The sequence below is a fragment of the Chiloscyllium punctatum genome, chromosome 49 (assembly GCF_047496795.1).
Source record: "Chiloscyllium punctatum isolate Juve2018m chromosome 49, sChiPun1.3, whole genome shotgun sequence".
Taxonomy (NCBI): Eukaryota; Metazoa; Chordata; class Chondrichthyes; order Orectolobiformes; family Hemiscylliidae; genus Chiloscyllium; species Chiloscyllium punctatum.
The window spans coordinates 12126218-12152393 of NC_092787.1; the positions used below are offsets into that span (position 1 = coordinate 12126218).

Consider the following 26176-nt stretch of genomic DNA (forward strand, 5'->3'; position numbering starts at 1 on the left):
ACTATGGCAGAATTTGAACCTAGGTCACCCAGAACATTACCTGGGTTGCTAGATTAACAGTCTAATGATAATACTGCTAGGCCATCACCTCCCTGAGAACACTGTGAACAAGAGACCAGCAAGAGGAAAAACAAAACTATTTTATCATTTTAGCAATGATCTGAATTTGTTCATCTTTTTGGCTTAGAGCCTGATAAGCAAAGAGGAACGCAGCAGATCAACAACCAGTTGCACTTGTGTAGTACCTATAATGAAGTGAAACACCCAAAGTACTTTGTTGAACTGCATCGAACAGAAATCTCATAGAAGCCACATAATAAAGTAACAGGACAATTGGCCAAAAGCATGGAACAAAACTGTCTTAAAGAAAGAGAGAAAGATGTGGAGAGACAAAGAGATTTAAGGAGAAGATTTCAGACCTTAAGGCCTAGACAGATGAAGACAAGGCCATCAATAACAGAGTGATCAAAATTGAAGATGTACAACAGTCCAGTATTGGACGCATATAGAGATATTTAAGGCTTTTATGAGAATTATATAGAGTTTGTGCAGGGTAAAACCCTAGAGAGATTTGCAAACAAGGATGAGATTTTTAGATTTGAGAATTTGCCAGACCAAGAGACGATCAATCAAATGTAAGCCACATGATGAGACAGAAAACAACACACCTTTCTTTGTAGTAGAGTTTGTTAATTACTCAGTCTTACTGCTCCTTCCACACATTAGTCCCCCCTTTATATTTACTGATCAATTCTAATCAACGAATGGAATTTATGGTAAGGACCAAAGACAAGAGTTTCAGTCTACCCAATTTTTAATTGGGAAACATTCCTGCTTATTCAATAGAGGTAGCCCCTGCTAACTGAACGTAGAGCGTTCTGAGGAAATCGTTCGCAAGCCAAAAATGGCGCAAAGCGAAGGTGCATGCTTTATATGGGAAAAAGTATCGTCGTTTTTCATAAAAGCAAGAACTCTCTTCAGATTCGAGAAAACAGGTACTAATGTAGCTATTTCATAAAAGCAAAATTGCGTAAAGTGAACATTCGAAAAGCGGGGGATACCTGTACTGGATGTTGGACAAGCAGTTAGACAATTTAGAGACAATGGAATGGTCAAGAAAGATGATATTAATATTACATTAGGGTCCAGCAGGGGCCCTGTTTGGCTAGCTACAATGAAGATGCCCCACTTACACAGTTGTGCAGTTTCCAGTGCTATTCCTTGCTGGAACTGACTGTCGCCCCATGAGTGACCCTATCTCCAGTGGGATTAGACATCTGACTGGCCAGCAGCTCTTGAAAACAGGACATCCTCCCACATTGGGGTGGAAACCATGAACGTAAAATGGCTTATTCCTGCTGCGCTGTCCATATGCTCTTATCAACCTGACAACTGTAAAATCTGGCTAAGGCAAGCACAAAAATAAATCCTGACATAAAATTGAGGTTGCTTTCCTACAAATCACAAATCTGAGGTGAAGCAATTTTAATCGAATCATGTGTTCCCATAGAAATTATTGTTAAAGCCAGAGTTTGGTTCCTTCAAACATTTCTTTCATGTAAAATTTGAAATACTGTACTTTACAGGAATAACATTATGCATTTGCAGCTGAAATAATTGAAAAAATAAAATGCATAATTAAATATAAAATAAATACATGATACAATACAATAAACATTTTGTTTTTAAATACCATTTACCTTTTAGATTGATCAGAGTTCTATCTAGTGGCTGACATTGGCTGATGCAGGTCACTGCTGAAGGCCTCAGACTATCTTCACTGACCAACATTGGCTATTAGAGAGAACATAAACAGTGGTTGGTGGAACAGTGAGTCTGGCAGCATCTGTGAAGAGAATTAAAATTCACATTTCAGGTCTGGTGACCCTTCCTCAGCTACAGTCATTTAGAAAAGAAGAGTTGACTTGGTAAGCGTTGGTGCAAGAAAATGAACCTGAGTATTAGTAACGGAGGCTAAAGAGATGGCAGATGAATTGAATAGATATTTTTAGTCAATCTTCACAAGAGAGAATACAAGTAGCATCCTGGAAATAGCTGTAAATGAGGAATTGAAAGGGAAGCAGGAATTCAAGAAAATTACATTCACCAGGAAAGTAGGACTAAGCAAATTGTTGGAACTGGAAATTGACAAGAACCCAGATCCTGATGGATTTCATCCTAGGGTCTTAAACAAAGTCGCCAACAAAATGATTGATGTGTTGTTTTAATTTTCCAAGACACATTGGATTCAGGGAAGATTCCTCCAGATTGAAAATAGCTAATGTAACTCTTTTTGTTCAAGAAGGGAGGGAGGCAGAAAACATGAAACTACAGACCAGCCAGCTTAAAATCTTTCACAGGGAACATGAGGAAGCTGTTATTGAAACCATTCTAATAGGAGACTTAGTAAGTTCAAGGTAATCAGGTAGAACCAACATTGTTTTGTCATGGGAAATCATGTTTAACTAATTTATTGAAGGAGTAGGTTTGCAGATGGCACCAAAATTGGAGGAAGGTTACCTCAGTTTACAATGGGATCTTGATCAGATGGGCTAATGGGCTGAGGAGTGGCAGATGGAGTTTAGTTTAGATAAATGCAAAGTGCTGCATTTTGGAAAAGCAAATCTTAGCAGGACTTATACACTTAATAGTGTCATAGAGATGTACAGCATAGAAACAGACCCTTCGGTCCAACCCGTCCATGCCGACCAGAAATCCCAACCAAATCTAGTCCCACCAGCCAGCACCCAGCCCATATCCCTCCAAACCCTTCCTATTCATATACCTATCCAATGCCTCTTAAATGTTGCAATCATTTGCTTCAAAGAAGAAGTCTATAATGATCATGCATTTAAAACAAACTTGCAAAGTATCATTCCTCTCACAATAAATACCTACTGTGAGGGAAAAAACATTTTCTTTTAGGAAGAGGGAGACCCAACACTTCTGCATCAGCATTGTATTCCTCCTGGCCATAAGCTTCTGAATGAAATTATTGTTCAACATCTTGAAGATAATAGTCTGTGATTAAAGAATCACTTTGGATTTCATGATAATTGCTTTTCCTAATTGCTCAATCTTTCAACGACCAAAATGATAATCAGATGGATTACATTTGGCTTCACACAGTTTGTCATCCATTTTTGAGATTATCTCACATATAGTTAAATCCTTTCCTTTGATTTTTTTGAAAATGTACTTTTCAGTTGTTTCCAGGCGTGTTGTTTTTTAATTGCTTTACAGAGTCCATTTGTTATATCGCTCAAATGTTCCAGAGGAGTAAGTATTGGCTGTTGCTCCTAAGGACCCAGAAGATAAGAACATGATTAGTCTTTGCTTACTTGCTGCTCCATTTACCTTTTTATCTGGAAAACCATTTTTCCTAATGGTAAACTGAGATCTATCAAATGACTTGTAAAGACACAAGAATTGACCTATGGTTTAGGGATAAAAGTCAGCAAATGTTCAGTAGATACCCCTAAAGTACCTTTACAAAAGTATAGCAATCCTTTATTTGACAGCTTGTGGCTGGTTTCATGAAAAGTGAATGTTTACGTGAACTGACTTTAATTGAATCACAGTTTCCCATTAAAAACAATGTAAAAGCTTTGGTTATATCTGTAGGACCTTTCTGATTAGAAAAACAACATTAAAACATTACACACTCCTAAAATAGTAAAGAAATAACTTATAAAATAAATTTCAAATTAACAAAGAAAAATTGCATGGTGTGGCTCACTGTCGATCCTGCTTCCTGTACCTTCTACTTGCTACATATCTCACTCTCAGACTCCACTGCATTGTGATGAAAAAAGTACTTACAAGGAAATGGCACTTTGAAAATGCAGTGGAGAGACAATGGGATCTTGAGGAATAGGTAAAAACTGGATTAGTGGTGTTGGAAAAGCACAGCAGTTCAGGCAACATCTGAGGAGCAGAAAAATCCCTGGCATAACAGACTTCATGGAAATTGCCTGAAAAATTGAAGATTACAATTGAGCAACTGGAACTCTCCAAAAGACTCCATTTAAATTGGGGAATTCAGGGGATTCTGCTGATGTAAACAGTTATTCAAGACAAGATAGATGGATGAGGTGCCGGAAGACTGGAGGTTGGCTAACGTGATGCCATTACTTAAGAAAGGTGGTAAGAAAGAGCCAGGGAACTATAGACCGGTGAGCCTGACATCAGTGGTGGGCAAGTTGTTGGAGGGGATTCTGAGGGACAGGATATACATATAGTTCGAAACACAAGAACTGATTAGGCAGCATGGTTTTGTTCATGGAAAATCATTTATCACTAACTTGATTGTGTTTTTTAAAGAAGTGATGAAGAGGATTGATGAAGGCAGTGCAATTCATGTGATCTATGGACTTCAGTAAGGTATTCGACAATTTCCTCATGGATTAAATCAAATGGAATAGGTAAGATCACATGGAATACAGGAAGAACTTGCCTTTTGAATACAAAATTGGCTTGAAGGCAGGAGACAGAGAGTGGTGGTGAAGGGATGCTTTTCAGACTGGAGGCTTGTGACCAGCAATGTGCCACACAGATTGGTGCTGGATCCACTGCTTTTCATCATTTATATAAATGATTTGGACATGAACATTGGAGGTATAGTTAGTAAGTTTGTAGATGACACAAAAATTGGACATAAAGTGGACAGCGAAGAAGGTTATCTCAGAGTACAACAGGACCTTGATCAGATGGGCTGAGGAGTGGCAGATTCACTTTAATTTAGATAAATGTGAGGTGCCACATTATGGAAAGACAAATCAGGGCAGGACTTACACACTTAATGGTCAGGCCCTGGGGAGTGTTACTGAACAAAGGGACCTTCGAGTGCAAGTTCATTGTTCCTTGAAAGTGGAGTCACAGGTAGACAGGGGGGGCGTAGTGAAGAAGATGTTTGGTACACTTGCCTTTATTGGTCAGTGCATTGAGTATAGGAGTTGGGAGATCATGTTGCAGCTGTACAGGACATTGGTTAGACCACTTTTGGAATATTGCATTTAATTCTGGTCTCCCTGCTATAGGAAGGATGTTGTGAAACGTGAAAGGGTTCAGAAAAAATGCCAAGGTTGGAGGGCTTGAGCTATAGTGAAAGGCTGAATAGGCTAGGGCTATTTTCTCTGCAGTGTCACAGGCTGAGGGGTGACCTTATAGAGGTTTATAAAATCATGAGGAGCATGGATAGGGAGAAGAGTCAAGGTCTTTTCCCCAGGATAGGGGAGTCCAGAATTAGAGGGCATAGGTGAAAGGAAAAGATTTAAAAGGGACCTAAGGTACAACATTTTCACGCAGAGGGTGGTGCATGTATGGAATGAGCTGTCAGCAGAAGTGGTGGAGTCTGGTACGATTACAACATTTAAAAGACATCTGGATGGATATCTGAAAAGGAAATGTTTAGAGGGTTATGGGTCTAGTGCTGACAAATGGGACTAGATTAATCTAGGATATCTGGTCAGCATGGATGAGTTGGACTGAAGGGTCTGTTTCTGTGCTTTATGTCTCTATGTCTCTACGATTCTGAATAAGGCCCTAGTCTAATTCCTGAGTAACTGCTAAACTTAAGTCTCAACCTACCAACACTCACTCCCCTGGGACAACCCCCATCCATCTATCATCTATCCCGGCCCCACCATATACACTCCATCACTTCCTTGGCTCCTTCCCACTATCTGCCTTTTCACCTTACACACCTGGCATCCTACTTTTCTGGCAGCCTACATCCTACCCAATTGGTATTCCATCTTGGTGGCACCCCAATCTCATATTTACCCTCATGTACATATCCTTTCACAGGAGCTGTCAAACTGACTGCCTGTGAGAAATGGGAGTGTGGCTTTCTTTCCCTGAACTACCTTGCACTATGAGGGACCTATATGTTCCTGCATTTCTGAAACAGCCCTGATCAGAGTCATTCATCAGAAATGTGGTGTTCTTTCAAAATATAAAAAAGGAGGGAACTGGAATCTGACTGTGTCATTGCTCATGTGTGATTTCACACATTTTCATACGTGGGAAAATCCAGTTAAAAATATAGCAGTGGAATTAAACATAGTGGAGCACTGATCTGAGGTGTACAAGAAATGTCAGACCAATATGTGTCATTCACAAGATTCACTGGTTTGTATATCAAACAGAATTCTGATTCCTCCTCAGAAGTTTGCTAAGTATCTTACCAGATAGCAACATCACTTTTTGAAATGTTTAGGTACACATGTTAAATTTAAAAATAAAACAGAAGTGGTTTCATTTGTTTCCTGAGGAGCGTACTTCCAACAGTAAGAAAGACTAACTGACCTTCAGGTTTCCTCTTTAGTGTAACTGTAAGCTGACACTGTGCAGAATATGCATGGCATACATTCCACCCAGTCGGGTCATAAAATGCATTTCATGTGTTTAAGAATAAGTTAGTTAAGTGTATGAGGGAGAGAAGAAAAGAAGATAAATTTGAGTTAGATGAATTAAGGTGGGAAGTGGCTCAAGCAAAGAATAAATATAGAGTCATAGAGACGTACAGCATGGAAACAGACCCTTTGGTCCAACTCGTCCATGCCGACAAGATATCCCAACCCAATCTAGTCTCACCTGCCAGTGCCCGGCCCATATCCCTCTAAACCCTTCCTATTTATATACCCATCCAAATGCCTCTTAAATGGCGCAATTGTACCAGCCTCCACCACTTCCTCTGGCAGCTTATTCCATACACGTACCACCCTCTGTGTGAAAAAGTTGCCCCTTAGGTCTCTTTTATATCTTTCCCCTCTCACCCTAAACCTACGCCCTCTAGTTCTCGACTCCCTGACCATAGGGAAAAGACTTTGTCTATTTACCCTATCCATGCCCCCATAATTTTGTAAACCTTTATAAGGCCACCGCTCAGCTTCCGACGCTCCAGGGAAAACAGCCCCAGGCTGTACAGCCTCTCCCTGTAGCTCAAATCCTCCAACTCTGGCAACACTCTTGTAAATGTTTTCTGAACCCTTTCAAGTTTCCCATCTTTCCGATAGAAAGGAGACCAGAATTACACGTAATATTCCAACAGTGGCCTAACCAATGTCCTGTACAGCCGCAACGTGACCTCCCAACTCCTGTACTCAAAATTTATCGCAAAAGATCACAGTGTCATGCAATTAAAACGATATATTGAACAGACCCAGACTGCTGAGGTAAAAACAATGACTGCAGATGCTGGAAACCAGATTCTGGATTAGTGGTGCTGGAAGAGCACAGCAGTTCAGGCAGCATCCAAGGAGCTTCGAAATCAACGTTTCGGGCAAAAGCCCTTCATCAGGAATAAAGGCAGTGAGCCTGAAGCGTGGAGAGATAAGCTAGATTGCTGTTAAGTCTTTCATATTTTAGAATGGGTTGCAAGTTCCGGTTCATTAATATGTAAATCCCAGAACTTATTTTAAGTCACATTCTCGAGATAACTTAAGGTTTTATTTTAAAAAGTGACATCTCAGCTGAGACAATGTATTAAAGGTTACAGACTGTCTGTATCCCAGTCTTGAGTCAGACTGATTCTATTTCCAAAGTAGGAATTTTTAAAATATTATATGGATTGACTGCCTGCATCGACTGCCTACAGGTTGTGCGCTTTTTCAGCAGAAATAGAATGTATCTGCAAATACAATTGTACAAGTGCAAATTCACCCCATAGGCTTGTATGCGTGTGTAACCGATAGGGTACCCTTCATTGTCCAATACTTCCCAGGAGCTGAGAAACTGCACCATGTTCTTCACAGCCTGCAACACATTATCAATGAGGATAAGCACCTTGGCAAGACCTTCCCTACACCTCCACTTTTCGCCTTTAAACAACCGCCAAGTCTTAAACAGACCATTGCTCGCAGCAAACTGCCCAGCCTTCAGGACAACATCGTACAACCCTGTCTTGACAACCACTGCAAGACGTGTCAGAGTGTCGACATGGATACCACCATTGCACGTGGGGACACCACCCACTATGTATACAACAGGTACTTATGTGACTCAGCCAATGTTGTCCAGCTCGTACACTACAGGCAATGACACCCTGAGGCTTGGTACATTGGCAAGACCAAGTAGACACTATGACAATGGGATGAATGGACACCACACAACAATCGCCAGACAGGGATGTTCCCTCCCAGTCGGGGAACACTTTAGCGGTTAGGGACATTCGGCCTCAGATCTTTGGGTAACCATCGTCCAAGGCAGACTTCGCAGAGTGGAGGAGCAGAGGCTGATAGCCAAGTGCAGCACCCATGAGGATGGCCTCAAGTTGGACCTTGGGCTCATGTCACACTACAGGTGATCCCACTAACCAATCACCGACACAAGCACACGTACACACTCACACAGACCCTCTCTCATATACATGCTCTCTCTCAAACACACACACATACAACCCCATAGTCACACCCTCTCACAGGCTTATACTCTGTCACACTCACACACACGCTCTACCAAGCACGCACACATGTATACACACACTCTCACGCACACTTACATACTCTCTCCCTCACATTCACACATACACGTATACAAGTCTATGGGGCGAATTTGCATTTGCAGAATTGTAGTTGCAGATACATTCTATCTTTGCTCAAAAAGCACACAACCTGCAGGCAGTCAATCTATGTAACAATTTATAAATTTCAACTTTGGAAACAAAACAAGTCTGACTCAAGATTGGGATACTGACAGACTCGCACCTTTAATACATTGTCTGGGCTGAGATGTCACTTTTAAAAATAAAATCTTAAGTTATCTCAAGAATATGACTTAAAAGAAGTTTTGGGGTTTACATATTAATGAACCGAAATCTGCAACCCATTCTAAAAGATGAAAGACTTAATAGCAATCTCAGTTTGTTCAATATATCGTTTTAATTGCATGACACTGTGATCATTTGCTATATATTGTGTCTTATGATCCTACCCCACTCATTACCTGATGGAGAAGCACTCTGAAAGCTAGTACTTCTAAATAAACCTGTTGGACTATAACCTGGTGTCATGTGATTTTTAACTTTGTCCACCCCAGTCCAACACCAACACTGCCACATCATATGCAGTGAGTAGGATAGACTCTGGTGGAAATTAAAATTTAAAAAAACATACACAGATGAATTTTTTTCTGGGTTGAGGAGTCTAGGAGCTACAATCTTAAGATATAACAAGCCATTTAAGGCTGAGATGAGCAAAAATTCCTTCAGTCAAATAACTTTCTCCTGTTCTTAATTTCTCTATTTATCAACCATCCTGCTTCCTTCAGCGATTGAGAAAGATTTACGTAGGGATTCTATGATTCTAGCTACTTGTTTAGATTGAAATGACATCAAAGGTACGAAGCGAAGGCGGAAATATGGTATTGAGATAGAGATCATACTGAATAGAAGAGGAAGCTTGAAGGGCTGAATGGCCTACTGTACTGTGTTGTTCTATGAAAGACTGAAGGGGCTGGTGCGCATGCGCGCCAGCGCGGCCCGTTTGTTTACACGGAGTGCGTGCGGCAGCAGTCACGTGAGCAGATGACGTGGGCGCGGGGTGTCGAGGCCCTGCTGGCGAGGGATCAGGTGAAGGGAAGCTCACAGGTGAGCGAAAGGGAGTGCGGGTTCAACTCTCCCGGTCCGGGGGCACGCTCCACAAAACCATACCGACAGCGGCGTCGCGGGGTGAGTGAAGGGAACCGCTGTCTGTCTGACTGGTAGGCCAGGCCCGTCCCGTCCTCTCGCTTTGTCCCTGTCCTCCCTCGGCCCCGGCTGACGTGAGGTTGTCAAGGCCCCATAGCACAAGAAAGACAGAGGGAGAGAGGGTTGTTGACGTCTCGAGCCGGAGCGCGCGAGCGTGTGTGGTTGTTGGGGATGTGGGGGCGGAGATGGCGGATCACCGCTTTGATTGGCTGGCTGCGCTTTGAGGGACAGACCCTTCGTCGGATAGGGTCGCGCGGGGTCCTGGAAAGTGGGCGGGATGACCTGATGGGTGGGTGGCTGGCGAATCAGATGTCGAGTAGGGCGGGTCGTTGCGGCCCTGGGGGACGGGGCGGGGCTTGGTTTTCCAGTTAGTGTCAACCTGGTCAGCTGTGAAGAAACTTCTGGGTGGCACGCTTCCCACCGCCCCCCAATCACCATTCCTTTTATTTCGTTCAATTATTATTTCCCGAGGAGTATGCAGTTACGTACCCATATGACAAGGATTTGTTGACTTCTAGTCTAATTTGGACATCTGCAAATATACCAACTTTAATAGACTGTTCAAAAGGATAGGAGAGTTTCTTTGTTAATTTTGATCTTAACAAGTAGGTTGTTTTGGAAACTTGCGCTATTCATTATGAAAAAAAAAGAGATTCTTCCGTTGTTTTACATTTAGCAATTTTTTTTGAGTATGGAGGTTTTGCGATGGAATTGTCAAAAAGTACCTCTTAGCTATTTGGGAAGTGATTTACCGAGAAACTATCATTGTTCTTCATTGCATATTTCATGTGAATGTGATGTTCTCTAATTATACAAGTTCTTTTGGTGAGACTTTTCAGAAGTTTTGTAATTTCTTATATTCCATAAAGAATACATTTCAACCAATTTGCCAAATGTTCATCTGGTAATGTTTTATTGAACAGCTGAATATTGGATAATGTTACTTCTTACCATCTTTGTCACTTTACATTTTGAGTATTGCTGAAAAAAAGATGCTTTTTGACTTTCACTCATCAGGACAATTTACATGAATAACAGTATAAAAGGGAATAACATTTTATACTGTAGTAGGATTGTGCTGATTGGTTGGCAAGTAGACTTTGGTCAAGGCTTTGCCATGGAGAACACTCCAATGACATTTGATAGAAATCTTCAGTCTCACCCAGTTATAAGTATGATTTAAAACAAGTTAGTGAAAGATTTCCTTGCAAAGAAAAGATTTTGATATGCTTAACATATAAGAAACTTTGTCTATTATCACTATGTCAATTAAGAATGAAGCAAAATGTGATCGTTAGATTCTGATCATTGATATTGAATCGTTTGGACTCAAATGCAAGGCTAAGTCAGACTGTGCTTTGAAATCCTGACACACTGTTAATCACAGACCTTCAAGTGCATTCTCTCAATTGCCATAAACTCATAACTTAACCTTCGACTTTAACCAGAGTTTGAAGCTTAAACTCCATTCACCTCTCTAGGTAGAGCTTTAGAAAATTCTGTTTTCATTTTACTGAACATTGAAATTTAATTACAGAAGAATGATTTGAGATCAAGGACAACTTAACATGAAGCATTTTTTTTTAACTGTATTAATGTTATGCTTAATGGTGAATCCCTGTTCCAAATGTGGTCCTGTTAATTTATAAGAACACGGTCCACCATCACTATCTTCCGAGGATGGTTAAGAATAGGAACATACAAATTATGAAATGACAAAAGACCAAGATCCATCTGGGGTTTTTCTACCACCCTCATAAATGCAAGATATAATAACAATAAATTTGGAGATTGAACACTGTGATCAATCTCCAACAAGCCCAGATTTGACACAAGAAAAATGCAAATGCCATTGATAGAAGTCGAAGATTGCAATCTTACCTAGTGAATAACCAATTGATGTCTTAAATTACTTGTATAATGCATTCCAAAATGTCATTTTCTGAAAATCATTTTAATTTATGTTTGAATAATTAGTACCATTTCCACCATCTCTTAAAAAAAATCTGTAACATCTTTTGGTCATAAAATCATTGAAACAGTATTTCCTCAAATGATTTTTGAATTTAAATCCTCTCTAACATAGACCATATCCTTTGGTTCTATGTCTGCCTAAGGTGAAATTGCTCTTGTGGCCTACATTGTCTAGGTTTTTGTTTTAAGAATTCCAAGCAGAGCAGTTGTGTCACCCTCTGATCCTTTTATCTGTAAGAACGTTCTTAATCTATTTAAATTCTCACTGTCCGTCAAACCCTCCAATCCTGCAAGCAATCTTTTGCTCACAGGACTGTGGGAGACATAATTCTACTCAGTATTCTCAGAGTGGTTGCACCAATAAGTTTACTTCCATATTGTTAATATAAGGGAATCCAATTATAATCTGCAGAAAATAGAGTCATCTGCGTGGAACATTTGAATTATATGCCAATACTAACTTGGTAGATTCTTGCCTATTATTTGAGGGTAAATTGCTTGGATGCCAGTTCCATGAAAAAATAAGTTTGTAATCTGTGTTTGGATGAAATTGTCCAGTTTTAATGTTGAAAATCTGATATCTGGGTAGTTTTTGGCATTCCTTTCTTAGCTGATGTAAAGAGACAGTTTTGGTGCTTTTATGTGGAATTTTTCTGCAGCTTGGACTCCTTGTCCTGGAATTATTGGAGATGGTGCAGTACCTAACAAGGAATCTTCTGCAGTACAATGGGGTAGGAATATACTCTACTGATTATTCATGAAAATGCAGATCTCTTGAAATGTACTGTGAACATAGAGACCTGCTAATGGCAGTATACAATATTTGGTTAGCCACATGCAAGTTATTTTACAGTGCTGTTAGTCAGGTCAACAAAACAATTTGCCACAATGTTTTGTGCCATCTCAAGGATAAACATAATTGTTTTGATTTTCGATTTTTAGGTATGCCTCTAATTTCAACAGTAGGACATGGTTTTCACGTTATTACAATTTCTGACATAGATCCAGTTATAGTGTTCTACCCTTTGGCTATAGGGAAGAGGAATTTGCAAGAATTGGTGGACATAGGGAAATTGGTTAAAACAAAATAACAAATGATACTGTATGATCAAAAGATTGTTTGTGTTAGAGCCCATGATGAGATGTGTTATTACTTCAGTAGCCAACATGGGCACTAATAAAGTTAAACTGAGAGCACCATAAATTAGTTATTGCATAACAACAAGCTTGAAGATTATGTATTGTGTAGAATGACTGAGAGAAGAATTCCAGTTGACCCTTAGGAAAGAATGAGTTTAATTTAGATGCTATGTAATATTTCTTGAATTAAGTACAGTACACATGTGGGATGGGTGTTCAGCAATTCAAGCCAAGGGTGTGCAGGCAGGGCCACTTATTTAGAACTTAAACTGAGGCAGGTTCAGATCAACAGTAGTTCTTCCAGTGTCATTGAAGCAAAGAGATCCTGACACCAGTCAAGACTAACCATAAGAGATTGATACTTAAGGCACCCTTGATATGGGGAATTTTAAATTGAATTACAAACATACATTCTGTTGAAATATGAGGAGTTTAACTGCTGTGATTTTCGAATCACGCACAAATGAGCAAATTTGGAACCCAATTCCAAATGAAATTGCTGGTAAAACTCTATCATTGATATTGGAGATTGAATGGGAACCAACGTACAACTGTGCTGTTCAAAAGGCATGTCATGCGAAGCTATTCAAAGACCATCCATAGATTTTAAAATTTGCTTCCTAGTGATGAATTAATATAAATTCATAATTCTTCTTTACGTCAGTTAATAAAGTTAATGATAGCTAGATGAAGGCAAATTTTAATTTTAAATTAATATGAAAACGCAGGAAATACTGAGCAAATTAGGAAGCATCTGTGGAAAGAAATGGGGTTAATATTTTGGTTCAAGTTATGAAATGGTAGAGGGGACAATAGTATGAGACCAAAAAGATTAATGGAACTAAAGATAAATCTGGAGAAAGTATAAATGTTTATAGCCGAATATTGGAAGGTTAGGGACACATCTTTGCAAATTTTAGGTGCTATGGGCTGAGACAAGAGAAAAGTGCAGGTAGAAGACAGTGTATGAACTGTCCATCAGTCATATACTGATAGTGATCCTGATCCCACACTCCAACTCAGATATTTTCCATCCCAAGTGATTCTGGCACATAACCTGGTGTCCAAATTATCCACATTTTTAAGCCTGTTAGATAAATGAACTGCATTTCCTCCAACTCCATCTCCATTAGAACAGTGTAGGAGCCCAAGCAGTGAGACATCAAAGTGAAATGGGACAGTAAGTTATAGTGACAAGTAGCTAGATGCTCCATGTCAGGTAAGTGGACAGAACGGAGCTGTTCAGCAAAGTGATCATCTAATCTGCATTTTGTCTCCCCGTCGTAGAGGAGAGTACATTACTGCATAACGTGTTGTATGAGTAAATCTGGAAAGTGTGTTTGGGCAAAAAGAGTGGAAATGGAGGAATTGAAAAGATGGATGTTGCAGTTCATGCATTTGAATGGGAAGATGGTAGGGAAGAAAAACCATGACTTGTGGTGAGGAAGAATCGACTGGGATAAAATTGATGGAGCAGTCATTTTGGAACATCGGAAGGGGAGGAAATGTATTTGGTTTTAACCTTTATTGCTTTCAGCTTGTCAGAATATTACAAGGTAAACTACTTCTGCTTCCTGTTTTTTTTTGGGCCCTCAAACTAATATCATGAAATGAATAAGACCAAGAACTAAGAAACATAATCATAAATTTATATTATATGTATTCAACATGGCTCAGTTCTGCAAATAAGAATTTTCATCCAAATCATTTTAAATCTGGAAAAGAAGTGTTGTGAATTTTGAAACGTGTTATGTACTACATGACAGTTATATTAAGATTGTTAGCCAGCTCATCAAAACTGCAGTCCTGCCCTAAAGATGTACAAAACTGTCACTTGGCATTATTTTACACGTTCATCTGTATGAGTATTTCCATAGTGAAAACTCTAGATTTGAAACTGTCTAATTGCAGCCCTATTTCAGATCAAAATTCAAACCAATGTTTTATTTCCAAATTAAACTACAATGGTAAATTTAGATGTTTCCCCTCTCACTGGAACTAATTCCTTACTGGCATATTTGCCTTACAGTCCATAAAAGTGGAGGTTCAAGGATCTTTGCATTAGGAATTGAATATAATTTGTACAAATAATTTCAAGTGTAAGTAACTGTATGCAATTAGCATTTTATTTTGCCTTAGGGAGATTTGGATCTGCCAGCATTTTGACTAACCTATGAATTCTCATGCTATCTATAAAATTACGTAAGAAATGTGAAAGTAAAATCAGAATTTAAAAATAAATAATGGGAAATGCATTTTGAAATGGAAAATAGTGTTCATGACATTGCATTTCTACATGCATGAGACAGATTTGGGTGGGATGGAATACGTACCTTTAATTAAAAATTAAAAATTTTAACAGCGTTTATTTAACACTGGGTCAATTTGATATCATTTGATTTAAAATAATTGCTGTAAACAAATATATAACTGCTTTAAGGTTCATTATTCAAATGAGAACCTAATACTTCCAATTCTTAAATACCAACAACTCTAATTTAACATTAAAATGTACTTTGTTCTGGAAATAACAAAAACAGATACATATGATTACTTCAGCACACACCCAATAAAATGGTGCACTGTCACTTTTAATCTGGAAATTGGTTTAAATATCATAGCAATATCAATATGAGGTGAAGCCTGTTTGAGTGTGGATGTAGACAGATCATAAATCTTTCCATTTGTTGAGTTTCCTGATTGTTGAATGCATATATCCTTAATTTAAAAAACAAATTATAATTATGCATGTTTTAATTATTTCAGCGCATTATATAATTTGTCACTGTTTATTCTCATTTATGGAGTTCTAACCCCAACCCTACCACTTTTAGCTCTGTCACTATAAAATGTCTTCAATGGGAAGAAGTCAGCCTAAACATGATCTTCAAAGCTAAGAGAAAAGATCTTGGATTTGATTTGTGTCATAGAGTCATGAGTTTTATGCAGCACAGAAACAGACCCTTCAGTCCAACTCGTTCGTGCTGACCAGATATCCGAAACTGACCTTGTCCCATTTGCTAGCATTTGGTCCATATCCCTTTCAACCCTTCCTATTTATGTAGCCATCCAGATGCCTTTTGAATTCTATAATTGTACCCACATCCACCACCTCCTCTGGCAACTCATTCTATGCATGCACCACCCTCTGCATGAAAAGGTTGCCCCTCGGATCCCTTTCAAATCTTTCCCCTTTCACTTTAAATCTTTGGCCTCTAGTTTTAGCCCTCTTACCTGGGAAGACGACCTTGGCTAGTCACCCTATCCATGCCCCTCATGATTTTATTAATCTCTAGAAGGTCACCCCTCAGCTTCCAATACTCCAGGAAAAATGCACCGGCCTATTCAGCTTCTTCCTATTGTTCAAACCTCCATTCCCACCAACATCCTTGTGAATCTTTTCTGAACTCTTTCAAGTTTAACAACAACTTTCCAATAGCAGCGAAACCAGAATTGAATGCTGCATTCTAAGAATGGCCTCATCAGTGTTTTGAACAGCCACAACATGAAATCCAATTCCTGTACTCCATACACTGTCTAATGAAGGCAAGCATGATAAATGTGTTCTCCATCACCCTGTGTACATGCGACTTCACTTTCAAGAAATGGTGCACCTACACTTCTATGTCTCTTTATTTGGCAACATTCCCTGGGCCTAACCATTAAATGTATAAGTCTTGCCCTAGTTTGTCGTCCCCAAATGCAACATATTTATGTAAATTAAACTTCCTTGGCGCATCTGATCAAGATCCTGTTATACTCTGAGATAACATTCTTCACTGTTCACTACACCACCAATTTTGGTGTCACCTGCAAACTTACTAACCATGCCTTCTATATTTGTATCCAAAGAATTTATGTAAATGAAGAAAAAGCATTGGAACCAGCACTGATCCTTGTGGCACAGCACTTGTCACAGGCCTCCAGTTCAAAAAATAACCATGTACAACCACCCTGCTTGTAATTCTTTTAGGCTTTATTTCTGACCTTCAATATGGCTGTTTTGCTTGAGAGCAATTGTTTAACAAAAGGTTTCTGAGGCTAAGATTGACCTTTTTTGAATATCAGCATTACATTAACAGTTTCCAAAAATCATGTTTAACATATTTATTGTCTTATGTTTTGAACAGTACATGCTTTCATCCACGATGGAGCTAGCAACTAATTTTTTTCATGTGGAATTCCCAAATTTTACAAATACTCTACTACAGAAGTTAAACCAACAGCGTCAAGAGGGACAGTTATGTGACATTGCTATTCAAGTTCAGGGCCATTTATTCAGAGCCCATAGGGCTGTCCTCGCTGCCACTTCACCTTATTTTTGTGATCAGGTACTACTGAAGAACAGTAATCGAATCCTTCTACCAGATGTAATGAATCCAAAGGCATTTGAAAATGTTTTGTTGTTTTGCTACACAGGAAAACTTGTACTGCCAGCCACTGACATTGTTAGTTACTTAACAGTGGCAAGCTTTCTTCAAATGTGGCATGTTGTAGATAAGTGTACAGAACTTTTAAAAGTGTGCCCAGCAGTTCATTGCCAGAAGTCTAATCATTTGAATGATCATCAGTCACCTAGCAGCAGCAATTTCAATGGTTCGGTAGAACCTTCAGAACTTGGGGCTGTGGGGCACCCTGAGTTTCATAGAAGTGTGAATGGGGATTCAAAGGCTGAAAATGGCGAAGACAGCCCCAAAGAGGATGACATGTCACCACCCCAATTAATGGATCATGACAACCTGCCTAGCAATTCCTCTGGGGAACATGATCATTTAAGTGCAGAAATGAGCAGTCAGGATGGTGAGGAAGGAGCAAGCGATACTATAGAGTATCCATATACCAGGCCAATCTATAGTCGACCTAGTATAATGCCTCACAAGCAGTGGGTGTATGTGAAGCAAGAGAAATTTGAAGAGGACTATGGTGATGGAACATCATGCCCTACTGCTGAAGAGCAACGTATCTCTGAATCAGAAAATCTTACTCAGGCTGAACCAGTGATCCAATCTTCCAGCATTGATGACAGCTTTAATGTTGTTGCTGCCAAAACCCAGGAGATTTTTAAAGATGGTCCTGAACGTAGTTCTTATGATGAGCAGGTTGATTACTATGGTTCATCACTGGATGAATTTTCATCTGACCGGGGAGAGATAAATGTCAGTGCGCACCATCAGGACCCTTTAATGGCAGCTGAAATGCAGGTGAATCGATTGCCAGGCTATGGTGTTGAAGCTGAACTAGGAACGGGTGTCAGCGAAAAGACTTCGCACTCTGGTTTTACAGCTGTTGTTTACAAACTTTACCCTTGTCAATGTGGCAAAAATTTTACTCACAAGAGTCAGCGAGATCGGCACATGAGCATGCATCTAGGTCTTCGACCTTACGGCTGTGGTGTTTGTGGTAAGAAATTTAAAATGAAGCACCATCTTGTTGGCCACATGAAGATCCACACTGGCATTAAACCATACGAGTGCCACATCTGCAGTAAGAAATTCATGTGGCGAGACAGTTTTCATCGTCATGTGACATCATGCACTAAGCTGTATCAGGTACCTGATGTTCGCTGACAAAGCAAATGGGCCAACTGGCTCATTGAATGATATAAGGTACTTTATGTAGTGAAGACATTTGAAGTGCTTTTGACTCATTTAGTGGTGTTCTCATATCCAGTAGAAAATCAACAGTCTCAGTAGTGACAGCCTGGGCATCAGTTGAACTGTGTTGGTGCCATAACAACACTTATTTGACCAAAACATTTTTCCAGTCATGTTACACTTAAGTATTGCACAATTGTGATCTTTGGCAAATCGAAATGAAGAGTTGAGTCTTACATATAAAACTGAATGGAAAGAAGGAAAAGCAAAACCAAGAATAGACTTTGAATGGTATTTTGCTAATATGTTGTATGCTGCATTTGCACACCAATACTGTTAAATTTAGACTGGAAGTATTATGTGTAGAAATGCTGTTCAACTAACAAAGGCAATTCTTTGTAACAGGGGATTGAGGTAGCAGCTTAAAGTGACTTTGGTTTTCATGCAAGTGATTAAACCTAAAAGTGAAAATTGTCTACAATCATTTGCTCTTGCAAAGGGTCTGTGTGGACATGACAGGCCGAATGGCCTCCTTTTCTGTAACCAATCTAGAATGTTGTACTTGAAGGTTGAAAAGGGTACTGTCATTGCAATTACACTTAAATTGCTCTGTTGTTGAACCTAATTCTGAACAACAAAATTATACCTGGGTCTTATGATTTAGTGGTAAGTGGTAAACTAAGACCTCTGGTGTTAATTAGTTCTAAATGTGATCTGTATGAGTAGGCCACCGGTTAGTTTGCAGACAGCATAGAAATGCAAATTACATGAAAGCTTCTGAACTTTCGACAAGACTTGTTTGAGATGTTGGATGATGAGAACAACAGTTCATGAAAAGCTTTGAGTAATATTGGAATATTTGACACAGTAGCAGTGCGTACTTCATACTTGTCTCAGTTGATATCGGCTTTATATAACTAAACATACAGCAGATTGACAGTAATGAAGATAGTCGATTGATAGGTATTTTTTATTTATATACTGTATATATTTGCAGTTGTTATATCTTTGGCACAGTAAATATTGAACACAAGTATTGGATAATGATTATCTTATTGGTGGTTTAAATCATCAATTATTAGTCTGGTAAGTAGAAGATTCCTTTCAATTAAACATTGCTCATACAGACATAGGCCCTTGAAACTGTGACCCAATAATAAGACAAACAGTTTTTGGAGGAAAGAGGATAGGAATAAACAAGTGAGACAAAAGATTGTTTTCCAGCAACCAAAGCTGAGAATGCAGGATTCAATAATACAGCTTTTTGGTCCAATCAGTAGTTAATCAATATCTTGTAAACGTGCATAGGAAAGTATCTAAAGTTAGTTGTTTTCTTGAAAATGGCCAGCGATGTTCTGTCTGAATGAAACACTTGACAATTATACATCCATTCAGTGATTTACATTACCATAATTAGGCTGGAGGACTAAAGGCAATCTTGGTATGAAATACCTGTACTTTGGGATTTTAGATTACAAAAGACTGCAAACAGTTGAATTTTAATTTATAATAAATGTAGCAATAGTGAGCTATAAACCACCTTGACCCTGAAGTGATGTGATCAATATATATTATTGCAAATATAGTGCTTCCAGTCTGCTACAGTTTTTATACCTTTTCTAGAAAGTCTCAATACAGGCATTCCTCTGTATCCATGAGGGTTTTGTACCCGAGAACCCCTGCAGATAATGGAATTCACTGGAGAGCATTAAAAATATGTTGAGATATAGCAGAAAACATGATTTTTGTCCACTGTTTTGATTTTTGTTAACTTATTTTTTGGTGGTGAATTTGCGATTCATGATTTTGTGGATACTGAGGATTTCTGTATTTGCAAGTGGTACCCATAGAGGACTGCTACTTGTGTATTCATATCCATTCATCCTCTAAGTTGAGTCACTAGGTAGTTTGGCTCTGAAACACTTTGCTGTGAATTTGAGAGCAGATATTAATCTGTTGTCTGAGCTTGGAATTTTAGAATGTTGTTAATGGATCAGCTAGGTTGATTCATTGGTGGGATGTGGAAACATAGGTTTTCAGTGGGGGTTGGTTGACATTGACCAAATGGATAAGCAGCGTGCTTGCCAGTATTCTCTCCTGACAAGTTGCAGAATTGTAAACTGTCCAAACTTTAGAAATGTCCGAATACAGATTTGAAGATTTCTAATTTTGCCCAGATTTTCTGGGTTTTGTTAAGTAGTGTGTGCCATAAGAAGGGAAGGACTTGTTGACTATAATTTTTTCCCGTTATCAAGAATCTAAACTGATTTGCTTTTTAAAACTGCAACCTTTGTGAATCACAGCTGTATCTTAAATTGAACGGTAAACTTGAGGTGAAATAGGTAGGTAATCTAAATTATAAATTTGTCATTGATTTTAATCTGGGCATAAAATTGACATTGCAGATTAGCTGATTTTTCAAACAGGGGTTGGGTAGCCAATTTTCGCTGCTGTTGGTTTGAATGGATATGAAAATCAGGCAGTTTCCCTAACAGATAGCCAACCTGGAATATGAGGTTCTTGGCCAAGTAGCAAGTTTAAAGTCTACTCCATTGTATTTCAATTAAGGGTTGTTGCTTAGCCTCAAGTATTGAAACTTCTAGTGGCTGATTTCGTAAGTACGTACATAGGATCACATAAAGAATTAGCGATATGAATGACCGGAGTCTGCCTTTCCAGTACCAGCAGGATTTATCAAACGTCGTGGACAATTTGATTAGTATGGGGAGAGAGGAAGAAGGGATCTGTTTGTGCCTTGACGATTAGATGGAAATTGAAATGATGTTTAATCTTTGAATTCCATTGCGTGTCCTTTTCTAGTAACAAGTTAATTCTGAAATAAAATAAAAGGATACACTGTAATGGGCTATTTGAGCTTATTCAACACTTTCTCCACAATAGTCCGTGTCAGAATCATACACACTTGCATGATTTAACCTTTTTTTTTGAAAAAGAAGGACTGAGAACAAAATGTCAACACAGTTTATATCCCACCATTTAGTAGCTTTTGATTCATTTGTATATTTTAATAATTTATTTGTGAACATTAAATTAGTCTAGTAATGATTTGTAAAGTGCCATTTTAAAAATATACAGTTCATGAGGGATACTGGATTTTTGTTGTCAGTAGTGCATGGCTAAGTGATTTAATATTATTAGACTTAATTCATTCTCATTTTAAACTGGTTTCCAATAGACCAGCTCAAAACAACTTTTATAATCACTTACTTGCTATTGTGTTTTACTGAAAGCTTCCAACAGATTATCTTTACTTAGCGTTCATTATGAGAAGGTACAAATTTGACATTTGGTAAATCTTTGCATATTCGATCAGTGACTCAGTTTCTTTCTATCTCTCTCCTTGTGTATCTCTCTCTCTCTCTCCCCCCTGCCCAATCCCGTTTCTTACTCCAAGCCCACTTTCCAACCTTCAATATACTGTCTTCGCAGACTAAATAGCAGTCAGTACAGCAAGACCAGGGAAATGGAATGAAAGTATTTATTTTGGCTTAGGGAAATAGCACTTATATACGACACTGAATACTCTGCTTCACACTTGAACTTTAATGATTCTATGTGGATGTATTACAGGAAACTAAACTGTTTTGCAACAAACAGTTTCTTCGTTATGACAACCTGCACCTAATTGCACAAAGCTAATTTTGTGGCATTGTCTTATTTAAGATATAGTCTTTATTTGATTGATACTCTGTATGTTTCTGATATCCTTTGATGAATTTTTACGACAAATGGAATAAAATTTGATTCCCCATCACCCCAAAATACCTGCATGTTCTCTGTTCCTGAAAAAGGTTTTATTGCTGTCACTAATCATAGTATGTTCTCATTTTATACTGGCTTTGCAAATGCCATTGCTGCCATCACAATGGATATATTACGGGAGCAATACCTTTGTGTAATATAACAGTAACATTGGGAAAAACTGGTTTGGAAATACTATTGGCAACATGGAATAATAAGTGACTACGTTTCAACTAAAACTTGTTAACAACTTCAAAATAGTATTTTGAATCCATTACTGTTCCATCATTTCTCCCATTAGCCATTTTCATCTTTATTTGAAATAATCTAAAATTAAGTGTAACAAAGGTGGTAAGTAAATGTGCACTGATTATTTTATTAGATTACAGAATTTTAGTTTCAGATTTTGAAATTGATAGTTTATTATATCATAGAATAATATAATTGATTTTAGACTTTTTATATATAATAAAAATGATGAGTTAAAACAGTTATTGTTTTCCAAGGCATAATTGATTGGTTACTAACAAAGGACTTATTGCAGAAATATACTTTGAAGCATTTGATCAGTGAATTACAGTAGTTGCAATAATTGACTTGCTCATCTTTTGAAAGACATTCTCGTATTATAACTTCAAAAATGTGACCTTTTCTGTGATAAATATTCAGTATAACTCCATACAGTGAGTTTCAGGCAGTTATCCTGTCTATGTAAAGGCTATGTAAAACTGTATGTTGTAATGCTACCAAATATCAGATGTAAACGTTTCAAGTGCTAGCTGCAACAAACTTAGGTTGTGTGAAATGTATTTACTATAGATTTTTTTGATGCCAAGTGGAATTTCAGTAAATTTAAGAATTCCTCTCTATTGCACATCATTAGTTTGTCAGGTTTCCCATTGTGTCAAAGTATTGTTATCTATGTGTTAACACGGCTAAGCTTTGAAAGTCATAAGTTCAGATATCCACAAAAAGTACCATGCACATTAAGCACATTTCTGGTACTGAGCTTGTCATTATGAATGACTAAGGGAATAACCATGATACCGAATTAAGGTACTGTATAGCAAAATGCTCAGAATGTACTATTGTGTGATTGTTGCTTGTGTACTACGCTATTTGTGACAATATAATCATTGAATATAAGGTGATTAATTAGGCTTTTGTTTCATAATTGCATCTTTAGTTCTAGATCCTGGTTCTTTATTTTTATTAGCTATTACAAAATGTATATAGCACAGAGCCTCAATTTGAGTAGATAAACAGCATTTTTGAATGATTTGAAAGGTCAAGCAACAAGAATGCAATTTTTCCTTGTCTGTATGATGATTCAGGAGATCTGTGTAGTTTTGCTCTCTCTGGTATAATGTTATGAATAGTAATGTTTATATAATTGGCCTTCAAACTACTTTGTTTCCTTCGCAATTTTCTTCAACCTATAAATCATAATGCTATTAATTCGGTGCCTGTTTTGGAAGGAGAAGATGAAGCCTTTGAAAAGCCTATTTAGTTCCTTCCTTAAATTCCTTCCTTTAGAAAATAAAATTTCAAAATATGTTTAGCAATGAGACTACCATTTTTTAAAAAAAGTAAAGAAGCTGTGCATTTAGAAAATTTTGACTCATAATGCATCTTGTCATTTGACCTTTCTAGCAAAATGCAAGGCAAACACTGCAATATTTTTTGAAATATTGCAATGCTCCAATACCATTGTGTATCAGAAAAATATTAAAAAAAAGAAGCATCAAATTGATATTGTCTTCAAATCTAGTTTTAAAATCAAGTGGGTCACTACATGATATTCTGTGTTTGTTTAACCTATGTCGTTAGGTTTTCAAATATAAATGGTCATTCTTTCTGAGCAATTGATATCAAAGTTGTTTATTAACTGTTATATCATAAGTGTTCATGTTTTGTCTAATGTTATTTAAAAAGTGCTGTCAATGTGAATTTACACTGAAACTAACCACAATAATGTCAGCTATTATGTGAATCTATTTTTTTTCTTTTTGTGGTTTAATCTTCTCTTTATATTCTGATAAGTAAACAGTATATGGCTTGTTTATTTCAAGTGCCAATGCTGTGAGTATTAACTTCTTCTCATAGAAGAAACTGTGACTGTTTGTATCACTACATAGAGTATAATAAATGTAAACGGACTTGGATGATTTGCTTGTTGGCTTGTTCCACTTTTTTTCCCCAAAATAACAGGACTTTGAATTTCAATTTGAATTGAAAAGAAATCTGGTTTTTAGTTTAGATTGAGTAGTGTTTAAAGTAATAGTGCTAAGATAAGTTCTCTAACATGTATTTGACATTTGTTAAACTAGAGGAAGTGAACTTAAAGGGGGATAATGTTAAAGCAGGGTAGTTTAACTAGGTGGAATACTCTCCTGTGTGATGTGGGAAGTCAGAATGACTGTACAGCAGCTACTCAAAACACATGTTTTAAAGCTGGACCAGTGATTGTATTTGCTGGCGCATCCACAAGACTGAGATATTTGTGGATAGCTGTAGAGTGTGGCTATCACAATACAGGTACAGAGTACATGGGCAGAAAGTTAATGGGTGAGCACCAGAGTAAAAAACACTAGGTAGGTAGTACCCTGGATCCAGATCTCCCTTGAATAGATATTTTCATTGGGGATACTACTGGGGGAGATGGTTCTCTCTGGATTTCCCTGAGAGACCAAGACTGTAACACCACAAATGGCTGCATGGGTGAGGGGTGGAAGGGGTACAAACAAAAAAGTTGAAAGTAATAGTGATAAGGAAGTCTATTGTAAAGGGAATAGATAGATGTTTATTTGGCTGCAGACATGGCATCAGAATGGTCTGTTGTCTGTCTGATGCCAGGTCAAGGATTTGAATGAGTGACTGCAGAACATTCTGAAGTGGGAGGGTGAACAGTCAAAGGTCAAGGTGTACATCAGTACCCATGACATCGCTAAAAAGAGAGTGGAATCCTGCAAATGGAATGTGGCAAGCTAGGAAATCAATGGCTGGACCTCCGATAATAACTCAGGATTATTCTCAATGTCACGTGCTAAAGAAACCAAGGTCAGGAAAATGGACGGATGAATATGAGGTTGAAGAAATGGTACAGGAAGAGGATTTATATTCCGGCAGCATTGGGACTGATTCTAGGGAAGATGAAACCTCTTCAAACTGGATGTATTGCACCCCAGCAGGAGCACGAATGTTATCCTTGCAGTGGCGTTCACTAGAACTGGGGTAAGAGTTTAAACTAGAGTAGCAAGAGGATGTGAACCTGAGCTGGGAGACATAAGAAATGGAAACCGGGATAGAAGTAAAGGTGGAAGATCAGAAAGCAAATATGGAAGGCAGAGGAAAGGAGGTTAGCAGCAAATGAAGTCATAGTCCAAAAAAGATGTTGTTGTGGTTCTATTCGCCGAGCTGGGAATTTCTGGTGCAGTTGTTTCGTCCCCTGTCGAGGTGACATCCTCGGTGCTTGGGAGCCTCCTGTGAAGCGCTTCTGTGGTCTTTCCTCCGGCATTTGTAGTAGTTTGAATCTGCCACTTCCGGTTGACAGTTCCAGCTGTCTGCTGCAGTGGTCGGTATATAGGTCCAGGTCAATGTGCTTATTGATTGAATCTGTGGATGAGTGCCATGCCTCTAGGAATTCCCTGGCTGTTCTCTGTTTGGCTTGGCCTATAATAGTAGTGTTGTCCCAGTCAAACTCATGTTGCTTGTCCTCTGCGTGTGTGGATACTAAGGATAGCTGGTCGTGTCGTTTCATGGCTAGTTGGTGTTCATGGATGTGGATCGTTAGCTGTCTTCCTATTTGTCCTATGTAGTGTTTTGTGCAGTCCTTGCATGGGATTTTGTACACTACATTGGTTTTGCTCATGCTGGGTATCGGGTCCTTTGTCCTGATGAGTTGTCTGAGTGTGGCTGTTGGTTTGTGTGCTGTTATGTGTCCTAGTGGTCGCAGTAGTCTGGCTGTCAGCTCGGAAATGCTCTTGATGTATGGTAGTGTGGCTAGTCCTTTGCACAA

At 38.5% G+C, this 26176-nt stretch overlaps 3 protein-coding genes across 9 annotated transcripts in view; 2 read left to right on the plus strand and 1 right to left on the minus strand.

The window, feature by feature from the left end:
- LOC140469387 (uncharacterized) overlaps positions 1 to 9814 on the minus strand; it is a 198995-nt gene extending 189181 nt beyond the window's left edge. For 2 of the 3 annotated variants that reach the window (XR_011956086.1, XM_072565859.1), the window contains exons 1-2: positions 9653 to 9814; positions 1701 to 1794 (exon numbers count right to left, since the gene is read on the minus strand). The gene's annotated coding sequence lies outside the window, so the exon portion shown is untranslated. Of the gene's footprint in view, positions 1 to 1700; positions 1847 to 9652 lie in introns of all 3 variants that reach the window. The other variant, XM_072565860.1, reaches the window with a different exon arrangement.
- zbtb43 (zinc finger and BTB domain containing 43) lies at positions 9531 to 24899 on the plus strand. 4 transcript variants are annotated; one of them, XM_072565856.1, is made up of 3 exons: positions 9547 to 9589; positions 12322 to 12393; positions 16933 to 24899. In XM_072565856.1, exons 2-3 carry the CDS (start codon positions 12352 to 12354, stop codon positions 18367 to 18369), a joined length of 1479 nt encoding a protein of 492 aa, XP_072421957.1. In that variant the 5' UTR covers positions 9547 to 9589; positions 12322 to 12351; the 3' UTR covers positions 18370 to 24899. The 4 variants fall into 4 exon arrangements, with proteins under 4 accessions (XP_072421958.1, XP_072421957.1, XP_072421956.1 ...); XM_072565855.1 differs by having other exon boundaries at positions 9589 to 9670; XM_072565857.1 differs by lacking the exon at positions 12322 to 12393 and having other exon boundaries at positions 9531 to 9589.
- Positions 9539 to 26176, plus strand: part of zbtb34 (zinc finger and BTB domain containing 34) — an 83996-nt gene continuing 67358 nt past the window's right edge. The window contains exon 1 of one of the 2 annotated variants that reach the window (XM_072565851.1): positions 9539 to 9589. The gene's annotated coding sequence lies outside the window, so the exon portion shown is untranslated. Of the gene's footprint in view, positions 9671 to 26176 lie in introns of both variants that reach the window. The other variant, XM_072565852.1, reaches the window with a different exon arrangement.